We start from the raw sequence: 23,499 nt of genomic DNA on the forward strand, positions 1-23,499 counted from the left end.
GAACAGATGGAGTTTTCAGATTCTGAGCGGGGTTGTATCATCCTTAGAAGTGGCCTCTCTCAGACGTCCTGAATGCTGAATCCTTACCACAGATCAATGCATTGTCTACTGTTGACCACTGGATTGTCTGGTCAAGACCTGATTATTAACAGACTGCTGTTAATATTTCTGATATTTCTGAGTGTGGCGTAAAACTTAACTCACTCACTCTAATGTCCTTGGAGCAGTTACCGTATTTACAGGTTTGCAGTTGCCAACTTTCACCCTTCCAAATGAAATAGTCTGCTAGAAGGACATGTCACAAGAGTTGAACAGTGACGAAATGCAAACTTCAGTCCTGTCAACTTTCTCTTAAAACCAGCAACATTGTCAACTTAAACTTCAGGTGTAAGGCAGAAGTTGTCATCAGTCTGGGTTCAGGAGTTGTAGTGTGGAAAGCTGACAGTTCTCAGTTCAGAAACCCATCCCCTACTTCTACCCTTTGATTGTGAAGCGAATTTGGAACTGGAACACTGGAAATTACACATACTTAAGGGAGCACAAAATGATTATTTTCTCAGCAGAAAATGTTTTCTTTTGGACAATTTTCAAGTTTTGCAGGATGAAAGAGAAACCAGTCTTTGAAGATCCTTGTATTATAAGACAGACCCATACTCAGGAATATGATGTAATATAGCAAGTAGCAATTGAAGGAACTACAATGTTTTGAAATTCATATTTTGGCACTAAATAATAGTCTGCAGAATTTGTGAACAAGTGCCAGTGTCTGGCATAATTACCTGTGAAAGAAAAGAACACATGACAGAACACATATACAGAATGTTTTTAATAACGTTTGTTGTGATTACAAGTATAAAATATAATGCCACTTTATGTATGTTCACACACTGCCCATGTGTGGAATGTCTTCAGCACTACAAGCCTTTAATCACCAGGCTAGCTGACCGCCCCTACTGCACATAAATCAAGTCACTGGTTTATCTGGTAATGGTAACTCATTGGGGAGATCAATGTTCATGCACCTAGTCACTCAATGCCTTGCCAGGAAAACGTTTTAAGGATGGCGTCAAGTTCAGTGGTAACAAGAGTAATACAATTTTGAAAAATTACATGGAACAATATCAGTTTATAAGCATTATTTTGTGCAGAGTGAGATGAGGTGAAATGGCATTTAACATTCAGGGTGCCTTTGTACAAAGCTGTCTCAGCTCTTGGGTGACTGTAACCCCCACACCTTCACATAGTCTTTAGGCAGTCTTCGTGCTAAGGCTGTTTTGTACAAAAGCACCTTGTTCAGGACATCTTAGCTAATGTTGCGACATAGCACGTGTTTGGCTGCTCGTACCTATCCTGATAGATGCCCTTTTTCCAAAGAGGTAGCCTTGATGCCAAGACCCTGATTAACAAAATATCCATTTCAGACACAGTATGATATCACCATCCTTGTTTTGTCCCTTATTGTCTGCCAAGGTAACAACAAGTATTGTATCTTGACACAGCAGGACATCAAACCACTGATATCTTGCTCTACAGGCAGGTGCTTTTTCCACTGCACCAATAACCAACTGGTCACTCATGACTCAGAAAATACGACAACTAATTCTTCCAGAGAAAAAGCATTGGTAGATGGCATGAGAATTCCATAAAATAATCCAGATCACAGTCTGAGTTCTCTGTGTCAAGTCTGGACCAGGCAATCATGTGATCAACAGCATGAACATTCATCTATCCAACTGTGTTTTGATGACACGTCAACCTGGTCAGCAAACCTGACCACCTGACCAATTCTAAACCACATCTTTACAGGTACTCTCTCTGCAGTCTAGTTGTAATGGCATAGTTGTGCTGCTATCCACTATTGGACATTATCCCATAGTGGATGTCAAGATGCCTTCAGAGTGAAATGCACACAGATATGGATATGGCAGCCAAGTAGACATGTTACCATCAACACTACCACACTTGTCATAAACCTCCATGACACTGAGCGGTACTAGAGTAGAACATCTAAATAATACTAAATGCATCTTGTTACATATAAACTCAAAACTGACAATGCTTCAAGCATCCACTATGAAACACTGTAACATGGTAACTTTAAAGATCATAACTTAAAATTTGCCATGAACTAATCTTAATGTCCATCATTGAAGCCAAGTCATCAGAAGATGACAAATCCACTTGGACCCAACATATTAGAAAGAGCAAATCATTTGACAGTGACCTTGAGTCCAACTGATTTTTTCAAATTTAGTCCAAATCCATGGGACTTATGAAAAATGTAAATGCCAACAGTTGCAAAAGGCACAGCCTTGGGATCTGAGTCACATATCTGCCAAGTCTTAATGAAGATATTGAAAGGTTTTCAGGTTGTGGTCTGGAAATGAAGCCAACCCCTCCTTTTAGAGATCAAGTCCAAACTGTTTCCATGGAAACCAAGAAAAATAAAAATGCTAAATATCTATAAATAGCAAAAGGCACCCCTTTAGGTACTGTTTGATACATCTAAAACGTTTTGTTGAAAGATACTGAATGGTTTTCGAGTTGTGCTCCAGAAACAAAGGTCACCCCTCCCTTTTGAAACTGTCCATTACATGCCATGGGTATAAAGAACAACTACTAAAGACCCATCCTTGGGACTAGTTTGACACATTAATATTGTGGACTATAATGATAAAGAAATCATTTTCTGAAACTCAACATGTAATGAACATAAATAATGTATTCCAAACATACATAACACATCCATCAAATAATTCCATGACTAACAATAAAGATCCTTCAACAAATATCACAATATTGCTAAGATACATATTTTCTTGGTAAGGCACAAACTGTCATTTGAGAAAATGGATAGTATTGTCTATTCAGAAAGGAGCTCAGACCTACTCACAACTCTCCCCATCATCAAGGGGTCAACAAATGGTTCACAATGCAATAGCTTCAACTCTTTTGATTGACCCAAGCCATCCTGATTCCAAACTATTGTGTTAATTTTGTTATGAAGTTGCAGTTATCTTCTTTCTGATGATCATCTACCCTTCAGATCCGCCAAAATAGTTCAGGATGTTTGTCTGACCTGTTCTATCTGTCTGACAATCAATCACCCTTCAGTCAGCCAACAGTCCAAGCTGATCGTTGATCTGTCCACGTGTCAGATCCCAATGGTTGATATGGCCATGCATCTTCAACATGCAGCACCAAGTAAGATCCTTTAGTCAGGAAATAGTTCAGGGTGATTGCTGGTCAGTCTGTGTGGCAGGTCCTAAAGGTTATTTTCTTCATGCATCTTCAACATGCAGCACCTAGTAAGATCCTTTAGTCAAGTAAAGTTCAGGGTGATTGCTGGTCAGTCTGTGTGGCAGGTCCTAAAGGTTATTTTCTCCATGTATCTTCGACATGCAGCACCATGTAAGATCCAGTAACATCAGTCAGGCAGCTTCTTCACCAGCTCATACAGACTACGGATGATGTCGTCCAGCTGCATCAAACCAGACTGAAGGATGGGTCTAAAAATGACAAATATGGCCTTTATTCATCAATACAACATACAGTAAACTATGCTAATAACAAATGTGTATATTATCTATTCCTCATCAACATGTCACGACATGACATTGCTGAACTGATAGTCAGAATGAACTTTAATCTCAAATACCACATACAGCAAACTATATAAATAACAATCTCAGATGGACGAGTATTTTCAGTTTGTGATAACCGTACATTGTTATACACAGTTCAACTTAAAACACAGTTCTTGGTCAGCCATAACATTACAGTGTATTGCATCTGTCAGTTTATTATATGCACACACATTTTATTTTATAAAGAAAGCCAGAAATGAAACTATTAACTGACAGAACAATGTTTGAAAAAGCTGAACTAAAAAATGTAAAAATGCCATATTTTAATCATAATTACAAACTGTAAACCATATTTACACATGCAAAGGGGTGTCACTGACAGTGAAAAGAAGGACTTTAGCAGTACCTGTTGCTTGTGTTACGGAAAAAGGACATCAGTGCGTTGACTGTAACTGACTCAAACTCAACAGGCTGAAAACAAAACACACATACTTCAGGTCAAATATCTGACAAGGCAAAAGTAGAACAGATTTACAAGATGCAAAATCATCCATTCTGTACATGTAAAAATTAGAGAAAGGATGCAACTGTAACAGTAATGTTTTCACATATTTTACACAGTGTAGTTTGTTTTATTTAAAAGTCATTTCCTTCTTTGTGAAGTACAGTTTTGTGGGTAACATTATTCATGGTATTCTCTTTGCTTGCTGTTTGGTCAGGCCAGGTTGATGAACATGCGTGTTACATGCATTTCATGTTAGTGGGAATCCTTGTGGTAAAATTGAGGATTTTGATGGGCTGATTGGGTCACCAGTTTCAATAAGATGATATCTTGTGGTGTCTTGTGGATTTCACTGTGTTCTGAGTGCCGAATATGTGAGGTCAAGCCTGAATTGTCACAAGGTTAGTTAATATTTGGTTGTCCAAATGCTTTATAAGATTGTTAGGTTAGAACGTATTACTAATGTAGTTAACGTACTAGGCCAAAAACTCTATTTAAAACTTCTTTAACATTAGCATTTGAACAATGTAAACATTATGCCTAGGTACACAGGTTTAGGCTGTAAAATATTCACCTAATGTTGTATTCTGTTATTTTATTCTCTCAAACAATTTACAAGTTATCTTGTGTGTTAAATCTGTGCGCTGTGATAATGGCTGCTGGGAGAGAGATGTACATGGTATGTCTCAGCTGTTGATACGTGTCATATATGTACAACTGACCATTTTGTGTTACTAAGGTTTTTATAATGTTGTCATCAGGCAGGGAGATAACGGAGCTGCTTTGTCTTATAGACAGGTGAGCAAATTTTGAATATGAAATGTTTAAACATGTACCTTACAATTTCTCACTTACGCTATAAAAGTGACGCTCTATAACAAATAATCTTTTTTCATTTCTGGATGGTAAATTTTACAAACGAACCCACTAAATCAACACAAAATTGACTCATTAATCCGCATAAAGCTTCGAAATACTGTTGACTGCATGAAGTGACGCATGAGTGTCCATGTGTTTTGAGATATCAGCAGGGTATTGGTGGTGATAAGTAGGCCTATCTGATACTGAGCGAACTGTAATTGGCAAATCAAAACAGAAATCCTGATATCCGGATATTCAGTTATCTGGACAATTTAGGCAGAAAAGAATGTGTCCGCATCACCAGGGTCTCATCGTATTTGTTTGTTGTTCAAATGTGATTAGGTGTTACATGTTTTTTAGTTGTCTCTCTTCTTTTCTCACACACAGCAATCTGTGAAACCACTGTGATACCAGACACTGTAATATACATTTAAACTGAAACATTACAGGACAGTTTTCTTCTGCTCAGTAATATATGGATTCACACCCCACAGCAAGTCTGTTTTTCTCGGCGTTAGCTGTTACAAAATACATTCAGACTGCTACAAGGAGGCAGAAAAGTCACTAGAGGAGACAGCTGACATTTCAGAATGATTTAATGAATACAAAATACAGGTTGTGGCTTTACTATCCTCGATCACTGGCACTTGCCTATCCATTATACAAGGTTAAATTAAACTCACTCGCTCACTCACTCATTATTACCTTATGCTTCAGCTTAACAAATACTGTGTTCAGCTGATCACAGAAGTTTTGAAACTTCTCCATCTCATTGGGAATTTCATAGGGAGAAATTGAAAGACATCTGAAAACAAAAGATAGAGCTTAGCCATAGAGATAAATGAAATTTTCATTCCAATCATCAACAGTCACTCTTCAATATCACATTCTGGTGATAATGCAAATACAAAATAAGCAACGAGGATTTAAACAAGGATTTAAACTCAGACTGAGGATAGAGTAAACAGGGCTGTAACGATGCACTGAATTAGCTATTGATTGTAATTGTTGAGTCTACAATAGCAATTAATCAATTACAGAAACAAAACACCACTGATGCATAATCAAGTATGTGTGACTATCAATAGTTTAGTAATTTAGTACTTTTAGTAACCACTATTGCAATAGAATGCTGCAATAGTCTGCTACAATTGACTATAACTATCGCAATGCTATGTTGCAATAGTTTGTTACAATAGACTATCACTATCGCAATAGAATGTTGCAATAGACTATCATTATAGCAAGAGTATGTTGCAATTGTTTGTTACAATAGATCATCACCATTGCAATTATATGTTGCAATAGAGTATCCCTATCACACTAGTATGCTGCAATAGACTATCACTATTGCAATAGTATGTTGCAATAGTTTGTTACAACGGACCATCGTTATCGCAATTAAATGTTGCAATAGACTATCACTATCACAATAGTATGTTGCCATAGGTTGTTACAATAGACCATCGCTATCGCAATTATATGTTGCAATAGACTATCACTATCGCAATAGTATGTTGCAATAGACTATCACTATCGCAATAGCATGTTACAACTGACTATCACTATCGCAATAGTATGTTGCCACAGTTTGCAACACCAGACCATCGCTATTGCAGTAGTTGTTTCCCCTACAACAGTCACCCCTGACAATCATAGTCCTGGGCCAAATGCCAGAAACATCTCTACCTTTTAAGATCTTTCAGCAGCAGTAAGAGTGTTATACGGTAATTAGTATGACACCTCCCATTCTCCAGAGTTGCCCACATAATGTATCAGGTTACTAAAAACAAACAAGGTTTACCCCACTACGGAACCCACACAGTCCACATGTCCACAACCGACTGCCTGAATACTAACCCTGGTCTAGTGGACATGATAAGCACTGGCGCCCATCATGGCCAAGATATGCAGTGTGAGTTCCATGGTCAGGTGTACCATATCACATGACCTATATACTATCTCAATATTCTGCCAAGGAGTAGCTAGGACATTCTACAGGAGTGTGTCTTTCTTCCAAGAGTGAGTATCACATCTGCATATATTGCATAAAGAAAGAGAAAGCAATATTACAACTGCTGTCCTGGCATAATGGAATTCTCAAACACCCTTTATCGCAGTGACAAACCAAACATGGTTTACAAAGGTTCATACTCTGGAACAGAGTATTTACAGAACAGGGATGAAACGTAAAGACAAATATGACTCACAGGGCAAACTCGTATCGGAGATCCTTTATGATTCTGGTGAGGCGGGTCAGTAGGCTGAGGTAGTCATTACTGACAGACTGCAACAAGGAAGCTTCTATCTCAACACTGGAATAGAAATAAATACATGCTTTGGCCTCAACACTTGAATACAGATGCAGACAGGATCTTAACAGCATATAGTATTATGATATATATGTTGTGCAACAATTCTTCCACTGTTTCATTGTACCTGTAGGGTTCAATAAGGGGTAGTGGTGTGGCATGGTATATTTAGACTTGGACAGTATAGGTAGACACCTAGGGTAGTCTACACAGACATATACTCTTAAAAAAAGTAAGAGATCTTCAATTTTTTTATTTACGATTTAAAATATTTATGGGCGTCAATCAATGTTGATATAATAATATTGAATGTTTTGAGAGTGCATCACCATTTGCACTACCTTACAACCATACTATTTGGAATGTAGTTGCTTTTTAAAGATGACTGGTGTATGGCATGTAATTTGCATGTGTATGATTTTCATTTAAAAACAAATGACTTGAAACAAACACTAACACATGTGTGATGCAAGATGAGTGTCAAAATTAATATTCTAAGTGATTTGTCGACCTTCTTGAGAAAAAAGTCAAAATCAAGAATAAGGACCGACACATGTGTATGGGGCTACTGCGTTGAGCACGTGCATATCATGTGTTGTGTGTAGGGGTGGTAATAGAGGGAAATGGTGCTGCGTTCATAAGATGTCTGTCCTTGAAGTGTTTGTTAATGTTTAGACTTCCTATCCAAATTGAAAGTTCAGGTTCCCCTGCTTTTTTGGAAGAGCATAGTACAGGTAGACACCTACAGTAGTCTACACAGAGATACACCTACTGAAGCCTTCACAAACATACTACTGGTACAGGGCTCATACATACTATCAGCCATGAAAGTAAAGGCTTGGGACTTTCAAGGCTCAATCCATAATTTGAAGTAACTTTTGAAGCACAACTGTTTGAGAGGCATCCTATAGGCTTACATTATAAGAATGACATTTCTGGATTGATACTAATACAGTTTTCAAACATGATCATCCACAAAAGACTTATCATTTCTCTAAAACATATGAGACATACATAGTTGAATACACACAAGGTTGGTCACATGTGGGACCGACTATCAGAGGGAAATATTCACTGCTGCACTGGTTCTACCTCACCTGCTGTCACTGCAAAGGTATTCCTACTGTGTATTAAAATCATAACGTAACATGTTTTGCCAAATGCAAGGCCTTTCTAAAGCAACCCAATGGCAACTAGGGCCATTTCAAGGCTAAAATGAATTTAGGACCTTAAGACATTTAGGGCAAAACGACTAAATTGCAGTCTACACACACGTAACTTATTACAGGTGGTGATATACTTCAGGCCAACACACAGGCAGACATGTCACTTTAAAGCATGGCATCAAAACACTCACCACACTTGGTACACGTTAGCCCATACAACCTGGAAACAATTGTGTACAACAGCCTGTCCAGCGGAGGTGGTATTGCTGGTGGCAGTGGTGATGGTGTTGTTGCTGTTGGAGGCTTTAGGTCTGTGCTTGATTCTGGATGCTGATAGACTGGAAGTGGAGGGTTTGACATCCATGTCAGAGCCTGTGGGTAAGGAGTCTTGTTGTGATGGATGCTGACAATGAGGAGTGACATCTGTACAAGTGGAAGAATCAGCATCATCTACACAGACTTGGGTCCGTTTGGATGACTGACTGGTCACAGGCTTGTTTGTGTATGTTCGTAACTGGAACATAAAATCAACATCAAAGTAACACCACAGATTCTCAATGCATCTCAGATGAACATAAAGACACTCTCAGTTTCAGGTTGCCCTTTCTTCTGTGATAACTCACAGAAATATCTAAGCTTAATGAATGCAACATGTAAACAATAGAGACAGTGTGAAAGACTCCAGCACTTGATTTTGTGAGCTTTGATTCACACCATAAGGATACAATTCAGTTCAAACTTTGTTCTGTATAAAAGCCACTGGTCCAAGTACAAACCTCAAAATAATACTCATAGTGGCAACATGGATAGATACACCTTTTACATACTTCTTAAAGGGGCACTGATGCGGAGCAATTTCCGTGGACTGGTGTAAACTTTTGTTATTGTTTTTCTCCCGTGAGTACCCGGATGATATCCCAGAATTCGTGACTGGTTCGTGACCTCTGCTGCGCAGTCCGTAAGCGCAATTGATAGTTAAATTATAGACAGATCAACTGAGGTGAAGTCATTTGTACTTCATTACAAATGTATTATGAAAACAAATGAAACACTTTGAAGGTTAATCATCTGCCAGTGGTAGAAATAGTAAAAAACTATTAGGACGGAAAAATAACGAAGCCAATGTATGTCTCTATATTTTGTCTCATAACCCTAATTAGTTTATTGTCATATTTGTATGATTCTGAAAATTAATAAAAGAACACACGATTTGCTTATACTCATAGTAAATTTCTAACATAACAGCAACATTTATACATTGTATAGATTGCCAATGTGGATCCTATTTCACACACATACGCGATCTAGTGTGTGTTTTCTGTCATACAGATTCTGCTGAATGCTACAACAAATAAATTAAAACAAAATGCAAATAATGAATGTAAAACAGACTAATTTTATAGCAACAGTGTCAGGCTACTACCTTGTTCAGGAATGTATCCATCAATATCCACGTAAAAGAAATCGTATTCCATTCATCTGCAGCTGGTAAATAATCCTGCTCTGTGTCGCGTGTCTTACAACTGTCTCATTTGCGAAAAAGTAACACATCATTTCACGTCTTTCGTTGGTGAAAACTAGATAAACCTCTCATTGGTCTCCCAAGATAGCACACCTGGCAACTAATTGTATGATGTCCACTATTCTAAGTAATCTAGTTGACCAATATTGAGCAATCAATCAAACAATGCAAGGGTGGTTAATTCTTTGAAGGGAGGATGTTGTTTTTGCACTCACACTTTACGACAGGGTGTAGTCATCTACACACACTGCCTTTTGACAAATCCGCTAGAAGATAAAAGTAATTAATCAATCACTGTGTTGTCGGTTAATCCTTTGATCGATGTTTGTTTTTGTAACTCAGCTGATAAACCCTCTTGCATCACTTACATGCACATATTACATAATATACAATACATTTGCCATTACAGACCTTAATTTATAATGTTGAGTATTTACTCCAGACAGGAGAAATGCCAAATGGGAACCTTTGTTGAGTAACCGAAGTGGTGTTGCTACTAATTATACCTGTTATAAATTTATGAATTGACCATCAAGAGAATGATGACAAATAACACGTGTAGGTTTACACCATCAAACGCGAGTTACAGCAAGGAAGATGTAATCTCTGTGTCGCATGCAGTCTGAAAACACTTATGGGCCGAAACTGTTTTGAGGATACCAACGAGTAGTATAGGTAATAGGGGTTCTAAAACACTTTCACAAAATGTCTCTACAAAGCCTTATTTACTAAATAAGGCTTTGGTTGGGCCCTTAGCTCTTGCTACTATTACCCCTACTACAAAAAAGTTGGCGGTAATTACTGTGCCTTGGTAGGAGGTAATACTGTGCCGTACGGTACGATCAATAATTCTTCTCTTACAAATCCCCTACCCGGCCCATCCCTCAAGTAGTACAAGTTAGGTTCGTCGGCTTTCATATCCACTTTATCTATGTTGTAAGTTTTGACTGACCATATAGGATCGGTGGCTCGCTTACGGCTATCGCCCTCGTGTTCCCCCGGCTGGTATAGATACCTCACTAGGGCCCTATCTGGTATCTGTTTCTCCTTCCCACGCAATGGAGCGGCCGACTCTGCAACTATTGATTTTAGTTTGATAGCGTCTGCCGGTTTCTTACCGGTGAGACGGGTGACTTCATGGTTGATTGCCGACACCACCTTGGGTAACCTCGTGACCCATTCAGTCGATCGTTTTCCAGGGGTGGTCATCTCCCTAGCATACTGATAGCCGAACAAGCGCTCAGCCAAAGTCCTATTAAATCTCTCAACTATGGCTTGGCTGCGATGGGCTCCGGCCGTGCCACGCCTGACCTTTGTATCGTGTTTGGCTAGCAGTTGTGACACGGCACCCATGAACTCCCGTCCGGGGTCAACTTGCAGCTCTGTTGGCCACGTCAGCGGGCTGCGTTTGTATATGCGTTCGAATCCTCTGGCTACCTGGGCCGAATCTTTCGTGGTCAAGGGTTCGGCTTCCTTGTAACGACTGGCTACATCCACTACGGTTAAGGCATACTTGTACCTCTTATCGTGGGGTAGGAACAATAGGTCTGCCTGGTGAATGCTATTAGGTATGTTAATACCGAACCTCCTTCTAGGCACGTAGCGTGGTGCCGGTAAATAGATCTGCCACAGGGCTTGTTTTTCAAGCCACGCTTTGGCTTCCTCCGGGGGTACTCGCGCTAGTTTAGCTAGCTTATCTACTGCGTTAGCTCCTTTCCAGTACCCACGCGGGCTGTAGTAAATAGCCTCAAATTTTTTCATGTCCATACGCGTATGTGTTTATTCCATCAATAGCTATCCAACGTTTCGTGTCCATAGGCGACAGGGACGTCTTGTTTATAGTCAGTCCGTATATCTTATGTCCATCACTTCTAAGTGTGTTCATTTTATGTCTAAAGGTACGGGTCTTGAACAGGGCTTCCTTGAATCTGGCGTGTTTGATGTGTTGTTTCACCACATACTTCTTAACCCCCTTAGCCTTCGGATCTCACTATTGTCGGCTTTCAGTATGGAGTACATCATAGGTCTCAAACCTATGTACTCGGCTATGGGCGTGCCAGCACACTCGTCCTTCATCTTACCTAGGACCTTTTTATTTACCGTACTGTGTATGGCATGGGTATTAGGGTAGTCGCTGGTGTCGTATAAATCGAGGTGTTTTTTCATGTCCTCGTACACGTCCTCGGTTCGAATCTCCATCAGCAGGGAATCCGTGTCAGTGTACAGCACTTCACACCTGTCGCCGTACTGTTTCTTGAGCTCGTTGTAGTAAAAGTCGTACATCAGGTGTTTGGATAAATCGAGGATGCTCATCCCCACGTAAACAGGTTGGTTGAATTTTATGTGGCTTTTCTTCATGTGTATGGCAACCAGGTTGTCTGTAAATATTTTATTACGGTTGAATGCCGGACTGGCTATCAATTTCCTGAGCTTGTCTTCCTCACTAGATCTAACCAGCTTCACGGTCACGCGTTTCCTCAGGTTCTCCATAGTCTTACCAAACACCGAGTTGTTCATGAGCTTGTAGAGATTTTTCTCAAAATCACTGGTGGCTTTTTTTCGTAGGTCTGTGTTCATTCTGATGTAGGGCTCCATCCATGGGCTCTGGTCAAACATGAGCACCCTGTGTATTTTGGTCAGCCTCATACCCAACGACAGGTACAGCTGTAGGTTGCGATAGTGAACGATGTACTTGGTCTTATTCATTAAGTTAGGAACGAGTTTTTCAACGTCTGTCACACGCCCACCTGACAAGTTATGTTGGTACTCAGACATCCAGTCTGTGTTAACCCTCATACGTTCGGGTGCAAGGGGGTAGCTGTTGTGCGATGTGTGTAATTCCTTGGGATACTCTAAGTCAACTTCGAGGATATAACCTTTGTTCGAATCTGGTGCGACCCCCATAACATCAACGTGGGGTACCCATTCGAATCCCCCTGTAGGTAGATACTGGCTCATGGCCCAGCCGTACAGGTTGTTTGCGTCGAGGTATAGAATGTGATTGGTTGGTTTGTTAGGATCGTAACCTTTCACGTATTGATTATTTGCTTTAGCGTATCGTTTGGATGCCATGGAAATCCCACCTCGCAAGCCTTTCTCAATGAATAGGTGCATGTCGTAATCTGTGAGCAATTCCAAATTAACTCCGGTCTTTTTAAGCAAGGCGTCCCACGACAGACCTGGGCTGGTGTAATACCATGCGGGGTCGAGTTTATACTGCTTTAAACAGGTCCGCCTGAACGTTTCAAACACGTCGGCTAACAGCAGTACATCTGTCCTCAAGTACAGGTCGTGATAATCACCCAGGTTCTTACAACCCAGTTTATTCCATACGTTAGTCGCGTGCGAGTAATCATCTCGTGAGACGGACGCCTCATTCAGCTTGCTATAAAAGCAGTCAATAGGGGGTAGTCTGGTCTCGGTGAACTTGGCCCAACTATCCATGTACTCATAGGGGTACACACCCTTCCTCATAAGCAGGGGTCTAGTCTCGGCGTCTGTGTATCGATCGGTGATAGGGAAGGTATTGTTGGCCTTGACCAGACTGTCGAGTGACGACAGGAGGAACTGAAACGAGTCAATGAACCTAAGTCCGTTTAAGCTGAAGGAGATGTATCTCTCCATGTTGTTGGGGATGCACGTTATATTACCATCGATTTTCGCGATGGCCTGCATGATCAAGTGTGAGTCGTACCCTCTCAAGTTGTGAAAGACAACGGGGATGTTTATTGTCTTAGGGTTGATTTTAAGCTTGAGGTTGCACGCGTTGTGAGCGGCGCCTCTATACTTACCAGTTATGTGACAGTGATCTCTCACCGAATCACCGTTAAGTGGTGAGTCGCACACGTGACAGTTAGTGCTACTAGCGTGAGCTAGCCTGTCGGCTCGGGTCATACGCATGGGAGCGATTCTATACAATGCATTCCTAATAATTTTTTCTTCCTCCTGCAAACACTTTAGAAACCTTTCAGCCGCGTCAGGGCCCCTATACACTACCGGAGCTTTAGTTTCCCCGTCACAACGGACGACAATGTATCCAAAACCGCAGGCCTTATGTTCCTGGGTTTTGTGGGTGAAGCTACCCCCACTAGGGGAATCCCCACCCACAACTAAGGCTTCGAAGTCGGCGTATATAATATAAGGTACAGACATTTGGTTCTTGTGGTTACTGAATTTTAGGATATTTTCACCTTCCTTAGGCATTTCGACTCGTATGGCCGTCTGCCCCACACCTTGGCAATCATCCCGGTGGGATTCTAATAAATCAGCTCGACTGAAACCGTGTAGACATCGTTCACAGAAGTGGGTCTTTCCTTTGTATGCTGATTGGTCATACAACAGCCTGCTAAAGTGTTTTATCCATGTGTAGTGATACTTGTCACCTTTCTGGATCATGAATATATTGATAACTTGGCGATCCTTCACCGGGCTGACCCTGTGTACTATTGTTGTGTTACCTTCGTGCCCAAAGACATTTATAGCCAGATTATTCTGTTTTTCTACTTTAGTGATCTGAGATATGGGGGTGGGTTCATCTATACCATCCCAGTTGAGCCCATCGTCCTGTGGATAATTAGAAGCCCTGTTCGGATTAGTGTCAGCTGGAAATAAAGCTGACCTGATAGCTAACCTCAGGCAATCGTTTCCTCTATTCTTAACGTTTACTATGGCTTGTTTGTTCTTATAGTAGGGGGGCAAGGCTAGGTATGACCCGCCTCTGAACGGCACGTAGTTAGCTATGTCTAGATAGACATTATCGATTTTATCTACAGCCCACCCGGACCCCAAGTGTGTGTAGCGTTCTAGGTATTCTCGTATCTGCTGAAAACTATTATCGATTGATGCGTCAATGGTCTCTGCATGTGTGACGACCTCTTGTTGACCTCGGAAGTAAGGCTGAACATACTCAGTGGTACTCCCAACCTGCTTATCGAGCGACATTTTCACTGTGATCTGAAACTTGATACTTCCTAGATTATTTAGTTCCTGGTTGACCTTATCAGCTATCAGAGGCTTGATATCTGTAATGTCTATGTTTCTATCAACGTGCATGCGCCAACCTCTCAAATAGTTGCCTACAGCGCGCTCAGTGCGCACGAACTGTAGGTCAATAGCTCTATTCTGCCGTAATAATTCTAAAAGCTGTGGTTTTCTCATACGGGAATACCCGCCTAAACCCAAATCGTGTGCCTCGGCTTTCAGTTGTTTTACAGTGGGACGTGCTACGGGGGCATGTGATAACAATGCGGTTAACCCGGCTCTCCCCAGGTTTGAATAACCCGTGTGTCCAAGCTGTTTTGCTTGAGCTTTTAATTGTTTTACCGTAGGAGGGGCTTCTAAACCTAGTAATCTCAACAATGCTGACTTCCGCATTCTAGAATACCCGATAACACCTCTCTGTTTTGCGACCCTCTTGAGCTCGCTTACAGTAGACATCGTGTTTACACCTAAGAGAACTAATGTCTAATTGGTTCAAAGTAAGGGGAGGTAACTCTTAAGTGGCTATCTTGAGCAGTCGCCTACGTTCTTTTATGTAGCCTTTTTTATTCTCGTAGATGAGTTGATGTCTGACTACGTTCGCTCCGTGAGCTTTACATAGACAGTAATGTCCTTTAACCCCGATACCACACACAGAACACGTGTAGTTAGGACTCCCCATATGGAAACAACAGAACCCCTGATTCCTACATTTCCTACCACAGGCCTCGGTCTTCCCCATAAGTATGTATTCGCATCGGTATGGAGCGGGTCTCATGTTTACTTATATAGGTATTTTAGTTTAATTGCTTAGCAACCAACGCAGTAGCTGCTATACCCAACACTATGAAGCCCAGTTCACGATTCATTTGTCCCTTGGATGGTGTGTAGTACTGAGCGAGTGTGGGTTTATTTAGCGGTTCCAATTGTTTACCAGTTAGTAGGTAGTATTCTTTCATTGCTTCATCAACATCGTTGAATGTTTGAACGGCATGGTTTTCACGCGTGAGTTGTTCGTTAATAAAATCGATCCTCTGGAGACGTTTTTTAGCGTAGTCAGCCTGTGCCCTTTGTAATTTCTCAGTAGCGAGATCGTGTCGCTTCCTTTCTTCCTGTATTTCAGCCGCGTGATCATCTCGTAGTTTCGAGAAGAGGTAATTACTCCTGGAAAATGCCAGGGCATTCACTAACGCCCCACCGACCATCATAGCTATCGTGGCCATCCCTATATTTATTTCATTATATTATCAGGTATTATTCCTTGTTTTACTAGGATGTCTTTTGTGGCCATCGCCATACCAAGGTTCATTATGAGCATACCCATATCCTGCAGGATGAAATCTAGCTTGATAGTTGGTTGTTTAAGCACCATTTTAGTCAACCGAGCGTACCCTACTGCTAGACTGGCTACCACTGTGGCGTGGTATGCGTCGTTGACGAACGTTTTCCCCTCAGACATTATGTATATGATATAAAATATTAAAATTATAACATGATATGCGGGTCTACCATGGGGGATACCCCCATACCCCCACTGTTGTGGGTGGGGGGTGGTGGCTCACTGTGGGAGGCGTATAACCATGTTATAACCACGGCAGCAGTTACACCTACAGCCAACAACAGTCTGGTTGGGTTGGTTACTTTATGTTGGTTACACCACCGTTTTTTACCGGCAGCTACTCTCTTAGGATTCTTCTGTCTGGTTACTGTTGGAGGTACCTCCACTGGGGTCACTTCCCTCACTGGTTCCTGTGAAGGGGTCTCCACCGTCACCTCGGGACTCACTGTTTCCTGTGCAGCATCCATCTATACTATTATTATTATTCTTTCTCTCAAATTGACAATGTTTTGCCGTGATAATCGCCGCCGTCACTGGAGCCAACAACATACCATATTTGTGGTACAGCCCGCAGCTGATAGAGCTCACGGCGTGTTCGATAAAAGGGTCTTTATCTAGGTCCTCCCACAGGTAAAGTCGGCGCTCTGGTGGAATGGGAAGGAAGTGTGATACAATACCGGTGTATATCTGGGTCATAGCCGATCCTATTGTCTTTGTCATTTCTGCTCCGAGCCGGGACTCGTATCTAGCGTACAGCTTATCGATTTCTTCGGCTGACATTTTTTGAATTTTATCCGGAGTGTAGTCTCCAAAGTAATGTTTGGCTTTGCCACCAACAGCCAACGCCACCAGTTTCTCTCGCTTGGGGGAATCCCCAGTGGGGGTACCCCCCAACTGTTCGAGCAATTCCTCACACTCCATCTTATAATATAACAAGTAAGATTTAGTTTTAACTATATAATACCCGATGCAGACAAAACACAGAGAAATGAAGGTTAAGTTGCACACGACAAATACTTCAAATATCATAGCTTTGCTTAGCTTTGCTTAGCTTTGCTTAGCTTTAGCTTAGCTTTGCTTAGCTTTAGTATACTATATATGCTACTGGTTGGTCGGTTTTTAGAACGAGCTTAGCGTGTTTAGTTTCAGCGAGCTGTTTCTTCACCCGTTCCCGTTCTAATTTACTCATCACATCGTTCTCTCTCAAACACTCCTCGAACGAATCCCTATCCTTGCAGTGAAATAAGGCCACCCATCGCGTCTGCTCCCTGAGGTCTTTCAACACCGAGTTGAACTTCTGCGTTAGCACCCAGACGCTGTGATTTGCATGACGGCCGGAGAAGGCCAGGTACGATAGCATGTCTCTCTTTTTTGTTATCTCGCGATTAGCGCTGCAGTCGTCCAGTATAAACAGCGTCGGTTCCCCTTTAAATTTCTCGTGAAGAGCTTTCAACCAGTCCTGCAGGCGTGTTCCAGGGTCGATTTTGTGTACGTCCGGGTCCGTCATCACCCAAGGTCGCGCGTACGATTTATTCATGCTCAGAGTAGGGCACATGATAACGATGTTATCGAACACATCCTTGTAGTAACCCTCCAACATATCCAACACGAAAACGGTCTTCCCACAGCCAGTCTGCCCGCACACTATGGCGCAGTGTGGGTCAGTGGGTAACCCCAGGGGGTCTCCCCCACTAGTAGATGGCTTGCACGAATCTCCCATTGTCTATATTAAGTTGCGCGTCCATAATAACGTACAGATATAATTTCAACTTACCAGCGGTTTGAGCCTTCTTAGTAATCTGGATGGTTATCCCTTCGCTGCCGTTATCTATACGACGCCCGCTACCGTGCAGTTTGTCATCATCCGTGGATCGCATGTCCAACCATAGGGCGTACTTGGTGGTCAGGTATTCACCGATCTGCACGGAGCCGAGGTCCAGGTCCTTTGTTATGTAATCCCCCACTGGTAGCTTTTTTATCTCATCCCACTGCTGGTGTGGTCTCATACCATGACTGAACAGCTGGTTGGGCACGCCCTCGATGGTAACTTCCACCTTTTCAATCTCGGGGTTGAAAAACTTCTCGCTGTCCCTCCGGAATGGCTCGTAATCCTCCACGGGGACGACCAGGATACCTTTCATCGATCGCGCCGGCACGTTCAGGTTGATATTCCACACAGTGTCGCTCTTATCTCGCATGACTGATCTATGCCTCAGTACGCGATCGTACAGGATAGCCATCTTCCCAGAGTACTGGTTTCGAACCTGCCTGGCCAGCTCCGGGCTAGTGACCATGTCGAACTCAAGAGAGATGTTGTCTATGGCATAACTGGCCTCATCACCGTTCGGCGTACGCACTACTTTGCTATAGTCGTTAAACGTGAGCTCGTATTCTAGCCTATCACCCAGCGCGGCCTGGTAAAACGGCGCGTGTCCCGTGAGCAACTCGAAGTCGAGCGGCACGCAGAATCGATTCCCGTATGCTAGAGCGATAGCCTTTTCACCGTCCGATAGCTTGTCTTGCTGGTCTGTCGTGAAGACGTATCCTATGCGCGCCCGGGTTGATTTGCTGATACCCTGGTACACATCATTGACTCGTTCTCTCTCGCTTTTCCAGAGATCCTTGTAGCAGTGAAACACGTCGCTGTCGTCGATACTCAGCACCTCGTTACCGCTTATCTTGACGGTCGTTTTCTTGATGATAGCTCGACCCACGTTCCGCACTAGCTCGCGTTTGTCGTTGTCGGAGGTCAACGTGATATTGAACGCCAGTCGAACAGTGCCTGGTACAATGAGGTCATTCTCACCAAGGTTTGGAAATCTAACCAGCAGAGTTTGATTCTGGTCTATCTTGCTGGGGTTGTTGGTGATGGTCACCGACTGTCGCACGGCTCTGGCGCCTAATGGCTCTCTCAATCTTCTGAAAGGATCTAATTTTCTGCCGTACATTGTTATATAAAAGAAATATATTTTTAATACTAATGGATGAAGACATACCTATGGATGATATGTGGGACGATAGTGCCCAGGCATTCAATGATGACCAGGAGACCTCATTCTCGCAAGGTGACGAGCTCCTTAAAGGCGCCGTCGACGATTATTACAACGCAGTTGAAAATAAATCCAAACTCAAGCCGTTGGGAAGGAACTATTCCGATTTTACCCTCAGCAATGGCACGCTGCGTTTGAAGTCTCGCCCGGAGATCGATCTCATGAATAAACGCACTAGAGAACCGCTTGCTTTATCAACATTAGCTGGTAAACATGGAAGTCAGTTGGTCCAAGATGAACTAGGTTTCATAGATTACGGTGGCGCGCGACCTAAGCAGTATCCTCCGAAGTTAGTTCAAGGTCTGGAAGGCATCAGGGACGCCATATCAGATCAAAACATGACTTATGATATTAAAAAGGTGTTGGCCGACTACGAGAACAAACCATTCCCGGGGCTCGAATTTACCGTTCGGGAACTGCGGGGGTTGGATCTGACGATGCAAACCATTCGCGGACATCTCGCGAAAAGCACAGCCAAAATGAGTGAGATAGACGACCACATCGCCTATGAAAAGAAAAAACTCGGTGAAACTGAGGACGAGTCTATGAAAGCCACCATCGAGGAACGAATACGTAATTTGGAAGATGAAAAGCAGACCTGGCTGGAGACAGCATCCTCCTTCAAAGAAAAGCTTCGATCCCAGGTCAACCGTATACGGGAAACCATTAATCAAGTCCTCTACCGAGACACCACGTTAGCAGACAGGATTCGGATATTATTCCGGGAGCAAGGGGTCACCATCGCCAGCATTCTGACTGCATTGGGTTTCATCATATCAACCCTGGTGGTGTCACTGGTGGGAGGAACCCCTGTGGGGCCTGCCAGTGGGGGAACTCCAAGTGGCGGTGGGGGTGTTAAAGACTGGATTAAAAAACTCGGGGAAGGCCTAGCTAAACTGGCTGGTAAAGCCGCCGAAGCCCTTCCCGGCATCCTGGGTAGCATCGTCTCGTGGTTGTTGAGCGCTCTGTCTAAAACTGCCATGTGGCTCAGTCAAAACCTGTGGGCAGCCATCGTCGCCGTGGCGGGTCTGGTGTACGTAGCGGCTAAGAAATCTTTAACCAAATAAGTCCCAAAGCTACCCCACCAACCACTAGGGCTGTTTTATTATCAATATGCTGCTGATAGGGGGGTACCCCCACATGAATATGGGGGTGTGTGGGGGACACATGAACTTTAGGCTCCGGGGGCGGCGCCACTATACCCGTTTCACGTGGTTGGGTGTGTGGGATATGTGGGGTGTTAATATCGGGGTTGATACCCAACTTTTGATCCTTCGTGGCTATGACTATTTCGTTGTTATAACCCACCACTTTTTTTATTCTCAGTTGCATATCACTCGGAGCCATATACAACCCCACGCCGAATACGTAATTGACTTTCGATCTGGCGTATTCTAACACGTTTTGGTAGCGTTCGATGGCCCTCGGGAGATCAACTGGAGAATTGATAGCATCCTCAACGTTGGAAACGAATTGTGTCTGAGCGTCGTAAGCAGTTCCCTTACCGAGGATGTTGGAACGCGTCATCGACTGCGCACCCAACAGCGCCCACACGTACGTTCGAATCGAGTCGTTCAAGCGTATTGTACCAGCACGAGTGAATTCTTTCGATGTTTTTGAGATCATTTTAGTCCAGGCTGTGGCTGCATCAGGATTGGTTTGCTTTATACAGCTGACATGGATCTTTTCATTCGTTGTGGGGCCTGTAAATGTATGACGGTTTGGGTTGTATGAACCATCTTTAGAACCGGCCTGATATGTTCCGGACCTGTAGAAGTACACGAGAACTATACCGAGACCATGGTTCACACCAGGAAGGCGAAAGTCTTTATTCGTTGGAATCTCAAACTCCCCACAAATACGTTCATAAGCGCGTCTATCATAGGGGTTATTCGTCATACTCCACGCTTTATCTTGGGGAAGAGGAGCACTTATTTCCTTCAATATTCGTCTCGTTTGATAATAAATATGAAACAAAATAACCGCCTTACTCAGTTCGTCTATACCGTAGTCTGGCGTCACACCCGACCCTGTCGTCGCACACCACACAGCAAAGTTTAGTTGGTTCTGCCAAAACTGCATTGGGTTTTGATTCCAGTTTACCACCGCCTGCGCGTTATTAACGGACACGATATATTTTTCAAAGATATTAATAAAGGTTGTTTTAAACCCCGTACCATCTGCATTCACCACGATTTTCAAGTGTGCTAAATCCATATTATAATATATAATTCATATATTATAATATGTACATAACACTTCCAGGAATAACGAGCGGTGAGGCCGTTCAGCTGACGCACGCGATCGATAACATGTCAGGTAAACTCGAAGTCGCACTCTGCGATATCACCTACCTACCGCAATGGACTAACATCAATATCAGCAACAATAAGCTGTTCGTCAGTGGAACTCGCAGTCAGATAACTGACGGCTACTACAGCGTGTGCTCTCTAAACGACGAGGTCTTCAAACCCCTGGGAGCCGAACTCAAGATGAACGACTCGAACGGCACAGTGGTGTTAATCAACAATGGAATAAACCCTTTGAGGCTCGGCCGACCATTAGCAAGGATGCACGGTATGTCTCCTGACGAGATAAAACCAACAACAACCGTCACAGGTACGAAGTTACCCGACCTAGTACCGTACCGAGAGTTATACATTCATCTCGGTCAGGTGAGCACAACGTATAACATTCAAGGAGGCCACCCTTCCACTATATTGAGAGCAGTGCCGGTGAAAACTGAGAAATTCAACGACGGTAGAACCGAGTCATTTTCACCACGGCAGTATAAGAGATTAACCCAGGGCAACATACCTGAGCTGACAATATCGGTGTTAGATATAAATCATAATCCTGTAAATATAGGATACCTCAGCTTAACACTTCATGTAACATGACCAGCGCATAAGGACCCGGAGTGAAAAAATGCGTCAATATCGGGATCTCCGACCTCGGAGACACACGCGGTTTCGACGCTCCCGGAGTAGATGGTAAATCGTATGCCTTGCAACTGAAAAACAACATTTACAAACGCGTTGAAATCCCCTCCGGTGGAACCCTAAGTGATATGATAGATACCACAAGAGCAACAGTAAACACTAAGTACTCCCTTGTCAACACCGGTGATAATAATTGGGTAATATACCCATCGTTCGGTGGTAAACTGTTCGACTTAGACGATGTTGAGAGCACTACCGTCGTCAAAAACAAACCATATATGCTCGTCTTCACCGAAGATGACAAGTGGGTGTTGTTACCCGATAACAAATGGTTTCTCAATATTAAACTCGTCTCCCCTTACGTGTTCACGGATAACAAAGACAACCACCTAAACAAAGTCGTGAACAATGGAACCCTGCTCGTGGCTTACGTCCCAACTCAGAGACGTAGCATAGTCGTCAGCCCAGTCAACACTATGGCAGCCCACATGCTATCGAGTAAACCGGCCATGCAAAACGTGAAATTGCAGTTGGTGTCTGAATTCGAAGGCGTGGTCAAGATAGTAGAGAGTCTACCGGCAAACTCAACATTAATCATCAAAGTCTACCTAGGGGAACCATCGGTGAATGAGGTCGAGATCGTGAAGGGGATCAAACTCGGGTGGGTGAAACGACACCAGTTTCAAGTTTGCAACGTTTACGTGCGGGTGGGTGTCGGCTCCAACACCAGTCTACAGGGGGTCAACGTGATCGTGGAAAACAAGATATCACTAATCAATATCTTCCTGCCTGACAACATACACTTCATGGGTATGAAGTTAACCCCTGAATTATTATCAGAAAACCAGTTGGAAATTATATCGTAATAGTATAATAATGACCAGTCATCATCCCAACACTACGCTTAACGACCTGGGAGATACGGAGGGATTCGATCAGCCTGGTGAGGAAGATGAATTATACATCCTGCACTTCAAAGACAACGTGTACAGACGGGTGTCGTTATCAGATTTTAAAGAGCCTAAATGGCTGATCAACTTAACACTCGCCTCACCTTATATCACATTAAGCGAAGATGTATTGATCTCTAAGATTAGGAACAACGGTATCTGGCCCGGGGATTTCATTCCAGAGAGTAAATCATACATGATAACTGTTGGTATCGAAAAACATAAGTTAAAGTCTGTTGGAAAAAATAAATTAACATTTAGTAATAGTGGTTATAGCAGATATCTTCCTAG

The 23,499-nt window shown here is 42.7% G+C and overlaps 1 protein-coding gene across 1 annotated transcript in view; it reads right to left on the bottom strand.

Moving 5' to 3' along the window:
- Positions 1–811: 811 nt before the first annotated feature.
- LOC137273171 (uncharacterized) overlaps positions 812–23,499 on the bottom strand; it is a 53,015-nt gene continuing 30,327 nt past the window's right edge. Inside the window, exons 19-23 of the mRNA XM_067805659.1 lie at positions 8,620–8,942; positions 7,161–7,265; positions 5,656–5,755; positions 3,994–4,058; positions 812–3,509 (exon numbers count right to left, since the gene is read on the bottom strand). Of these exons, the coding sequence (XP_067661760.1) occupies positions 3,428–3,509; positions 3,994–4,058; positions 5,656–5,755; positions 7,161–7,265; positions 8,620–8,942 (675 nt within the window). The 3' untranslated portion in view covers positions 812–3,427. The remainder of the gene's footprint in view (positions 3,510–3,993; positions 4,059–5,655; positions 5,756–7,160; positions 7,266–8,619; positions 8,943–23,499) is intronic.

Source organism: Haliotis asinina, chromosome 2, assembly GCF_037392515.1.
Source record: "Haliotis asinina isolate JCU_RB_2024 chromosome 2, JCU_Hal_asi_v2, whole genome shotgun sequence".
NCBI classification, from domain to species: Eukaryota; Metazoa; Mollusca; class Gastropoda; order Lepetellida; family Haliotidae; genus Haliotis; species Haliotis asinina.